The sequence below is a fragment of the Gigantopelta aegis genome, chromosome 6, assembly GCF_016097555.1.
Source record: "Gigantopelta aegis isolate Gae_Host chromosome 6, Gae_host_genome, whole genome shotgun sequence".
In the NCBI taxonomy this organism is placed as follows: domain Eukaryota; kingdom Metazoa; phylum Mollusca; class Gastropoda; order Neomphalida; family Peltospiridae; genus Gigantopelta; species Gigantopelta aegis.
In genome coordinates this window covers 1,678,563-1,689,464 of record NC_054704.1, presented here as the reverse complement: position 1 = coordinate 1,689,464, position 10,902 = coordinate 1,678,563, and the positions used below count along the sequence as shown (strand labels likewise).

The following is a 10,902-nucleotide window of genomic DNA, read 5'->3' as shown; positions in this document are numbered from 1 at the left end:
TAATTATGTTGAATATTTTCTGGATTTGTCTTCTTGAGAAACATGCCCATATACCTCTATGGTTTCAGGCATGACTATCCCAGGCCCTGTCTCTGGATAGCCAGTGCCGTGACTCGGGACAGTAATACTACGGGACAATTTTGACTCATAATTTTTAGGAATGGGGTTAGGTAACTAATAATTATTAAATTAAGACGTGCTGTCTTCTTGAGATAATATTTTGAAAACTGTAATTAATTTGATGTGCACATGGTTAAACTGATGGAGTGTTACATTGTGTTAAAGATGGAGTGTTACATTGTGTTAAAGATGGAGTGTTACATTCTGATAAAGATGGAGTGTTACACTGATAAAGATGGGAGTGTTATGTTAAAGATGGGAGTGTTACACACTGTTAAAGATGGAGTGTTACACTCTGTTAAAGATGGAGTGTTACACTCTGTTAAAGATGGAGTGTTACATTCTGATAAAGATGGAGTGTTACACTGATAAAGATGGGAGTGTTACACTCTGTTAAAGATGGGAGTGTTACACTCTGTTAAAGATGGGAGTGTTACACTCTGTTAAAGATGGGAGTGTTACACTCTGTTAAAGATGGAGTGTTACACTGATAAAGATGGGAGTGTTATGTTAAAGATGGAGTGTTACATTCTGTTAAAGATGGAGTGTTACATTCTGTTAAAGATGGAGTGTTACAGTGTGTTAAAGATGGAGTGTTACACTGTTAAAGATGGAGTGTTACACTGTTAAAGATGGAGTGTTACATTCTGTTAAAGATGGGAGTGTTACACTCTGTTAAAGATGGGAGTGTTACACTCTGTTAAAGATGGGAGTGTTACACTCTGTTAAAGATGGAGTGTTACACTGATAAAGATGGGAGTGTTATGTTAAAGATGGAGTGTTACATTCTGTTAAAGATGGAGTGTTACATTCTGTTAAAGATGGAGTGTTACATTGTGTTAAAGATGGAGTGTTACACTGTTAAAGATGGAGTGTTACACTCTGTTAAAGATGGAGTGTTACACTCTGTTAAAGATGGAGTGTTACACTCTGTTAAAGATGCTATTCAGTAGTTCACTGGGGGACATTTATGAGACACTTTCTATTGTTACGTTTATGATTATCTCCCAGCCTGTAGATTAGAGACATTGTTTGTTGTGCCACATTTCTCTGTACCTTGTTTGTTGTGTTTTTCAGATGTGGACGTACTCCGTGGTTTTGTGTGAGAGTCGAGGACATTTATAGACTATTACCTGTGATAGGTGTACTTTTTCTAATAAATTATTAGACCTGTCTCTTGTCTTCATGTCTACATCATCTGTAAGACAGACCTGATTCTATTAAAGAAATGTGTCCACATCTCAGTGTGTTGGTTCATCAACAGCTATTGGGTGTTCATTCTGCCTGTGTAGTCACAACATTGTTTTTAGATTGGGGGTTTTCAAGAATCTTCAGCTGTTTCTATAATTTACACTTGTGAACAATGTCATTTGAAAACATTTCTGTATTCAGGTTGGTGATTTGAACCCACATCTAACAAATCTTGTTTGTTATAAGCATCACACGATTCACATTATTTGGAATACATAGGCATGACAAATCTAATCATTTTCAGTTTGTTACACTTGTAATTTTATCTCAGTTTTGTATACACCTTGATGTTATGGATAGTAGTAGATCACCAATAACAAAAAAACAAATCAGAAATGTTATAAACATTTTATTAATAATGACTCATTAAAAAATAATACAGTTTGGAATATATTTCTTGTATCTACTAAAAGTAGTGTCGGTACCGCATGGGGAGGTACTTATATTGGGAATTGGTTGGAACTTATCATAAATATCCATGATAATGGTTTACACCAACCAATCAACTTTTGATTTTACTGTCTATCAGAATTATTTGAACTTGACGGAAGTTTTAGTTGTTGAGGACTGAATCTAATTGTCGACCCTATAACGGTAGGCACGTCAAATGACAAGAGTCACTGTGTGATTAGCGATGATGATTCTGAGGCATCCTTCGTCCAGACGTAAGACTACAAGTATATCACTAGGTCAGCCTGCAAGGACAGATGCTCCTGTGACTTCGTCTTGCTTCTCATTAGGCTACTGTTGGTTAGCCCTACCGGTCTTAGGACACACCCTAATGAGCACCACAAATACCCCCAACATTCAAGCTGCTGTACTAAAAGTTGATAGATACAGGTTTAACTACTGTTTACAATAGATGAGCCAGCTTTGAAAAATGTTTTCATTGAGATGTTAAGCATATGTATGGGGCCTTGGTGAAAGTAGCCACTTGATATAAAACCTTTCAATATAACCTGTCCAGAATAGCTGCTGGCTTTCAGAAACAAAAGGTGGATTCATTTAGCTTTGGTCACTCGACTGGAGCTGATATGTCTACAGTTTGGACATGAAGACATTAGAAAAGGCATCATTTTACAATATGGCTGCATAGTACATAAAGCTTCTGTCGCCCAAAACTGGAAAACTTAATTTTGGGTCAAAATTGAATAATATAATGTTTTTAATTTATTGGTTACTTTTTGTTCAGTCATTGCACACTAAAATGTAGATGGCTTGTTTTACTAAACGTACGTTGGTGAATTCCTCATAAAGTCTAAAAATAAAAATACAATACAATTTTCGACCCCGAAATATTTTTTTTAAATGGGCTTAAAATCGGTATACCAGTCCCTAGTCTGCCACATCTTAACTAGCGATGAGTTGCTACGTTTGGTTGGGCGGCCGGCGACATTTTCCCCATTAAAAATAGGTATGTTCCTTCTCGTTAAACATCCTAAAGCCCCCAGTTAAAACGTGTGATTTATATGAAACGGCAGATGGACGTGTAGCCCTGCTACGGTAAAATTCAGTACGTTAACGATTTGGAGAGAACATCAGTGTTTGTGCCTTTTTTTAAGAAAGTTGAATGATTTGTTTCTTAGGATTAGCGAGTCAATGATATATGTCTCTAGTATCTGGTCATATTGATGCTTATTTTAAAACGCCACAATTCAAACAATTAATTTTGTACTCCACTTTTACTTGCCGTCTTTGCTTTTAGTAGAGAAGATCTCTTCAAATGTAGTAGTACGCATGGTGGTTATTTTAATCCGGCTATAAACGTTATTCGAGTTACAACAATCACACAAAAATGTTTTTAAATTGTTTAACGACACCACTGGAGCACATTGATTAATGAATGATCGGCGATTGGATGTCAAACATTTGGTAATTCTGACTCGTCATCGGAGGAAACCCGCTACATGTTTCCTAATGCAACAAGGGATCGTTTATATGCACTTTCCCACAGACAGGAAAACACATACCACGGCCTTTGTCCAGTTGTGGTGCACTTGTTTGAACGAGAGAAAAAAAAACAAAAATTCGTCTGAATGGATTCACCGAGGTGGTTCGATTCTGCGACACAAGCACCTCAAGCGAGCACTCAACCGACTGAGCTAAATCCCGCCCCCTACAGCAGCCATTGTGAGGAGTCTCTTTAAATGGACTTGAGCAATAGTTACTGTGTATAGCTACATATCCACTGAAGAGGACTGCTTTTAATGCCGATATTCAGCTATACACTATTCTCACTTCATTTTCCTAGCAAAAATTAAATTTTTATGGGGTCTCAATTTGAGGGGTATGTAAATGAAGGTTAAATTCAACTAAATGATCAAACATGGCTATTTCGTCACTCGCCATATTTTAGAAAGGGTACCTGTCAATATCGGTACTAACATCGCCCCATGCATTTTTACATATACATACATACATACATACATACAATCAATATATAGATATTCATACGTGAATACATACATACATAGCTCAGAAAGTATCGTGGCAAGTTGCGGGTGATTCGGTGCCACAAATTCGAGTCCCAGCAACGGCATGAGACAATTTGTGAGGCCAGAAAAGATTTAATTGTCCCCTGCGCCAGTGCATTAATATCTATGTATGCAATAGTCAAACCCGACAGACATACAATATATAGTCATACATCAGTACATATACATATATGTGCATAAAGGCGCATTCATTTCAACCCAAAACATTTACATTTTTGTTTTACCATAATAATGATGTACACGTTTAAAATATGCTTATTCACCTCGCCCGCGGTTCATAACTTGTACCGTATACAGGCGCACCACATACACACCACATCATGTCAGGTATTGTTCCTATGGGCTTGAACTGGTCTCTGTATCTTGTGTATTATTGTTTGCTATATATCATAGAACTCGCAACGCTTAAAACAAAAGTTTTAAATGCCCATAAAATTATGCATCGTGCAAAATACAATTTAAAATTGTTGCATACTGAAATTACAGGACACCTGTCACTATACTAAACTGTTATAGAATTGCAGGACACCGGTCACCATACTGAACTGGTATAGACTAATGGGGTCAGTGACGTTATCGTGCCGATGTTGAACTGTTATCATACGGAAGTTGTCCGTGGAAGTTTGTGTTCCTGGTCCTGGTGGATGTTGACAGGCGGTGGCTCTGCAACACAAATCAGACACCCATGTAAAACACATTCAAAATGAATAACACCCATTACAAATGGTTTAATGCTGTTTAAATATTTAACAAGGTATAGCAAACTGTGTATATTTTGGTAGTTTTCTCACACTACTATTGGTAACAGTATAATTCACCGGAGCTGTTGCTAGTTACTCTTTTAATTATATCCATATAGGATAATCATGCTGAAAAAGAAGCAAGAGGTATTATAAATACACTTCTCACAGACACGCACAGCACGTGTTCAGCCTTTGAAAAACCAGTGTGGAATACTGGTTGGGACGTAGGAAAACAATGGGTTTACGGATGGGCAACAACCCTGCTTGGTGCCACCTATCGTACCTCTACCGAGTGCTCTACCAACTGAGTTAACTCGTCGGCAGTGCAGGAAGAAGACTGTGTTAGCAGGAGATGCGTTACCTGAAGATGAGGCGGAACTTGCGGCGTGAGTCACAGCTGCGTTCAGACTCGGGACTAGTCCCAACTGGATGTTGATCTGTTCATATGGATCATCTGTAAAGTAAACACAGTTCTTAATATTGGCTTACATTGATACACAATTACGTGTTCTGTGAATACTTCACTTGACATGAGTGATGGTACTAAGATTCTGGACTGGCGATAACTGGTTGTGCCCAGGGTAGGCGTGTCTGAACCTCAGTTGGATGGGGACGCGTAAATACTGTTTGGACTTGGTTACTGCTGGCATGTCCTAATTATTCACCAGGTTGTACCACTAACATATTCCTAACGGCTGCTCAGTGAGAAGAAGAGAGAGGCATGAAGTATTTAATCTAGCAATTCGGGGTTTTCACTATTCCACTGCCATCTATCTCGTACCCTAGTCATTGTTCAGTGGAATACACAATTATAGCAGTAGTATTTAATTAGGGGTCTGTCTGAACGACGATCATCTATTTTATACACGATCGCTCTCCAGAGGAAAGAAGTGGTGGCAGTCGTCCTATATTTTTTCATTCATTCATGTGTAGTTATTTTCGTGCTTATATCCAATTAAGGTTCAAGCATGCCGTCCTGGCACACACCTCAGCTATCTGAACTGTCTGTCCAGGACTGAGGGTTAGTGAAAGAGAAGTCGGTGTAGTGGCTATACACCTACCCATTCAGTAGTTAAACTCGCTCTGGGTGGGAGCCGGTACCGGGAAGCGAACCCAGTACCTACCAGTCCGATGGATTAACCTCTACACCACCGAGGTCGGTCTTCCTATGCCAGCTGCATCCACCTTATATCCCAGTTGCTCCACGGCTGGGTGACGTGGGTGCAGTATAGTTAATACTTAAAACAATCGTATAATCATAATCGCTGCTTACTTGGAAGAAGTTGGGGTTGGCTTGTAATAATTATAACTGTGTACTAATCCCCTCGACCTCGTGCTAGTCTGTCCTTGAAGAAAAGGATGGGGGAACAGCGATTTATAATTTAGGAGTTTTCCTCTACCACTACTGGAGGAAGGGGGTGGAACACGCCTCGTATTTAATAATAGAGGTCTGCCTATGGACTCTACCTTGTACACTGGTTGCTCCAGGACTCGCCGGCGGGGTGTGATACTCGTTAACTTCAACTGGACTCTTCTTGTCGGACAGCTCCGTACAACTCGCCGGTTTAGTCCGGTTCCGCTTCTTCCTCATCGAACTCAACACTTTACTCAGTCTCTGTATTGGACTGGCTGTTGCAGTTTTTTCCCTTCTACACTGAATTCCAACCAATGCTCTGCAACATGAAAACAGTGTATGAATATCTATATGTCGGATTTCACTAGTACATACAAAGGTATAAACGCACGGAAACAGGGGTTAAAAATCCGTTTTTGCCTCACAAATTGTCCCATGCCATTACTGGGACTCGGACTTTAAGTACTGAATCGCCCAGAGTTCCCAGACCACCACCGTAACCATTCGGCCACCGAGACATTCTGTTTAAAAAAACAGTTAACCGATGATGTACGAGGTGCCTACATACCACGTGGTCGACCCTTAATGTGTATGAAATTGTGGGCAAACATGGTGCTGGCAAGTATGTGTAGATGTAGGAGTATCTATACATTGTATGCATGTCGGGTTTGACTTGGATATAAACGCACTGTGTGTGCATGCGTGTGTGTGTGTGTGATGGCCGTATGTATTAAAAACGAACGACTATGTCTCAAGTCCACTGGGATGCTTCCACTCCAAATCGGTGATCCTTGACTAGTAGATCAAAGGTTGTAGTATATCCTGTTGTGTCTTTCTGAAAATGCACATTTACCGTCTGTTGGTGATTGGTAAATGAAGTCAGTGTGACGACAGTAGATTTCTTACATGATTATGTAGACAACGTGTCACAATTACGTTTTACTTTACAATGTGCTGGGGTGTCGCAGTTACTTTTTAATTTACAATGTGCTGGGGTGTCGTTAAGCAAACGTTCTCGTGAGCATGCGCCTCATATAAGAACCAGTCTACACTTCAGCCTTGCACGACCTCGTGTCGGATGTGTACACTTACTCTTCAGACCAGCACGACCTCGTGTCGGATGTGTACACTTACTCTTCAGACCAGCACGACCTCGTGTCGGATGTGTACACTTACTCTTCAGAACTGCACGACCTCGTGTCGGATGTGTACACTTACACTTCAGACCAGCACGACCTCATGTCGGATGTGTACACTTACTCTTCAGACCAGAACGACCTCGTGTCGGATGTGTACACTTACTCTTCAGAACTGCACGACCTCGTGTCGGATGTGTACACTTACTCTTCAGACCAGCACGACCATGTGTCGGATATGTACACTTACTCTTCAGACCTGCACGACCTCGTGTCGGATGTGTACACTTACTCGGATGTGTACACTTACCCTTCAGACCAGCACGACCTCGTGTCGGATGTGTACACTTACTCTTTAGAACTGCACGACCTCGTGTTGGATGTGTACATTTACCCTTCAGACCAGCATGACCTCGTGTCGGATGTGTACACTTACCCTTCAGAACTGCACGACCTCGTGTCGGATGTGTACACTTACCCTTCAGAACTGCACGACCTCGTGTCGGATGTGTACACTTACCCTTCAGACCAGCACGACCTCGTGTCGAATGTGTACACTTCAGTCTTTCAGACCAGCATGACCTCGTGTCGGATGTGTACACTTACCTTTCAGACTTGCACGACCTCGTGTCGGATGTGTACACTTACTCGGATGTGTACACTTACCCTTCAGACCAGCACGACCTCGTGTCGGATGTGTACACTTACTCTTCAGAACTGCACGACCTCGTGTCGGATGTGTACATTTACCCTTCAGACCAGCATGACCTCGTGTCGGATGTGTACACTTACCCTTCAGAACTGCACGACCTCGTGTCGGATGTGTACACTTACCCTTCAGAACTGCACGACCTCGTGTCGGATGTGTACACTTACCCTTCAGACCAGCACGACCTCGTGTCGAATGTGTACACTTCAGTCTTTCAGACCAGCATGACCTCGTGTCGGATGTGTACACTTACCTTTCAGACTTGCACGACCTCGTGTCGGATGTGTACACTTTAACCATTCAGACCTACACGATCTCGAGTCGGATGTGTACATTTTAGTCCTTCAGATGTGCATGACCTCGTGTCGGATGTGTACACTTACCCTTCAGACCTGCTCGACTTCATGTTAGATGTGTAGTGATCTGCCCCGCGCACGTCGTCCTCGTCCGCCACGTCAAACCCATCACCTACAGTGGTGTCCATCTCGCCGTAGTCGATATCTTCGTAGTCGTTACTTATGGCACTTTCCAGTTGCTGAGCAACGCGCGTGCGAATCTTTTCCACTCGGATGAACACGGAATGGGTCGGCTTGGGGAAGACGAAGTAACCTTGAGGGAAATCCAGCCTGCGTCCATAGGCCAGCAAGAAATGGTGTCTGATGGGAATCTCAATACACGTCTTGAGAACAGGACTGATGGCGCTAGCCTCCGCATATCTCAGTGGAGACAATGTTATGATTTCCTCCGATACTATAGCCACCATCTTGAATGTTTTGGGAACAGGCAGTTGTTCCGCCCCCTGCCTGTTGACTACCGACACTCTCCTCGTTGGTAATGGAACCTGGAGAGAAAGCATCTGGTCCATGGTGATAGGTCTGTTTTTGTTGAAGTCTAACAACTCCTCCATTTTGATATCTAGGTCAAGCGGAAGTGACACTTTCACCGACTCACCATTGCGACCTAGTTTTTGACAACGGATCACTTCGCATTGATCCATGGCACTTTTCCTCCATCTTTTCTTCAGAGACTTTGGTTTCTGTGCCGATAATACTATATAGTCACCACACTTTAAACACACTGGTTTGGGATAGTCTGTGTAGATATCTTCTAACACCTTGACACACGTCCCCATAGGACATTCTAACAATTCCTTAATGTTTTCAAATGTTCTTGGATCTTCTAGAAAAGTTGTTTTAACATTACCATCTATGAGAAAGTATTTCTTTCTGTGATCAAGACATAAAAGTTTCTGTGACGTTTTCACGTTGTGAACTATGATGTCCGACACATTTTTCAGATTGTTAGTTAGATCGGGATGGATGACGCCATGCTTGAGCAGAGTGGCTAGGACGGGAAATTCATACTCGTACTGCTCGACAAACTCACTCAGCTGATTGGAGACGATTTTGTCCTCACCCACGGGGTCGGCGTAATCCTCCTGGGAGAACAGTCTCACGTGCAGGTCAGTATCTAGAGGTATTTTCCAGCGCACGTCCAGGTCACCCCACGGCGAAACCTCGATCACCTCTGGGGGTTTGTGCAGGTGTATGACGCCTTTGAAAGTCAGAGGCAGTTCAGGAATCGCAACACGACGTGTTGTGACATCAGAGTCGAGTTCTGGCTCCACTGCACGACTTCTGTCAGTTATGGGTGATGACTTTATGTCGAGCGGGACAGCTCTGAGCTGTATGTTTTCACTGGACAGTTTCAACCGCCTGGCCACCCGGGCCTGGTTGATAAGTTCTCGCACCGTGTAAGCTCGACTATCGGGCACAGTGGTAAACAAGCCTTTACAATCAGCGGAAAGCCGGACCTGATTCCCGGACGTGTCCATGCACTCCAGACGAAGATGTCCGTCCCTGGAATCGTGAATAATCCTGACAAATCTGAACGTGTCCCCCGACTTGACAGAAAATCCCGGCAAGTAGGGATCATCATAGTCGACATTCGCGCGGAAGTATGTGGGGCAGTCCTCAACGAGGTCAGCCACTGTTTCGTACACAGTTTTCTGATACTGGCCGTCCAGCGATTTGGGTTTGGGCGGCAGAACCATGAACTTGACGTTAGAGTCTATGGCGATCTCCGTGGCCTTCATGCCGCCGCTGTCGGCGTTGTGGAAGGACAGAGTGAGAGTCGCGGGGACGTGAGATCTAACGAGCAGGACGTCTCCCCTGGATATTCGTATGTGCCTAGAGTACGTACCCGAGGTGACCGCCACCGTACTGGGCAGGTCCACAAGCTGAACGAACTCCTGTAGGGGGTACGTCACCACCCCCGACACACCGCTCGTACACTGAGACGCCATTAATGTTCCCGTCACTGCCCCATTTCTCAGTTCACAGGGGGATCAACGTAAATACTGAAGTCATAAACACTTCCTCGTTTCGCTCACCTGAGCAGGTATGTATACACGAGTTACCTCCCGTAGGTAATGCGACAGGTGACCTACTAGAATAATTTAAGTCTAGATTACAGGTATGAGTATTAAGTAAAGACTGCAACCAGTGAGGAAAGTGTGACTGGACAGGAGACATGAAAAGTGTGTGGTTTCCAAACACATATATAAGCATTGTTGAGTCTCTCGACTGTCGGACTAAATCTAGATTGTTAATTCTTTGAAAGTCAATCAATAACAACACAGAATATAAAAGCGTGATAAATATAAGCGAATCAATAAGAGCGACCGGTGTTCGCGTCCTACTGATGTCGCTGGTCTAAGTAGAGAGATGATATGAGAATCGATGGACATTCATTAACGGAGTTAGACGTTTGTACATATGAACGTATACTGCTCCCTGCGTTGTCATGATGGAACAAAGAACCATCACCGGTATGTGTATGTGTTCGGCCTATTTCAAAAGTGGTCAATACCAGACTAAAGAATCCAATCGACATTTATAAGAATGATGTTAATATTAATAAGGAATTAGTAGCCTTTTTTCAAGAAAAGTGAGAATAACGTAGATGTATTTTGGTGTCGGTGGAAACCAAATATAAATTTGACAATTACATCTCTATTTGACAATTACATCACTATTTGACAATTACATCACTATTTACATCACTATTTGACAATTACATCTCTACTTGACAA

At 42.5% G+C, this 10,902-nt stretch overlaps 1 protein-coding gene across 1 annotated transcript; it reads right to left on the bottom strand.

The window, feature by feature from the left end:
* Positions 1-3,367: 3,367 nt before the first annotated feature.
* Positions 3,368-10,517, bottom strand: LOC121376340. Its single transcript, XM_041504185.1, has 4 exons — positions 8,192-10,517; positions 6,077-6,282; positions 4,971-5,063; positions 3,368-4,529 (listed from the first exon to the last, which is right to left on the bottom strand). Exons 1-4 carry the CDS (start codon positions 10,111-10,113, stop codon positions 4,465-4,467), a joined length of 2,286 nt encoding a protein of 761 aa, XP_041360119.1. The 5' UTR covers positions 10,114-10,517; the 3' UTR covers positions 3,368-4,464.
* Between the last annotated feature and the right edge of the window lie 385 nt (positions 10,518-10,902).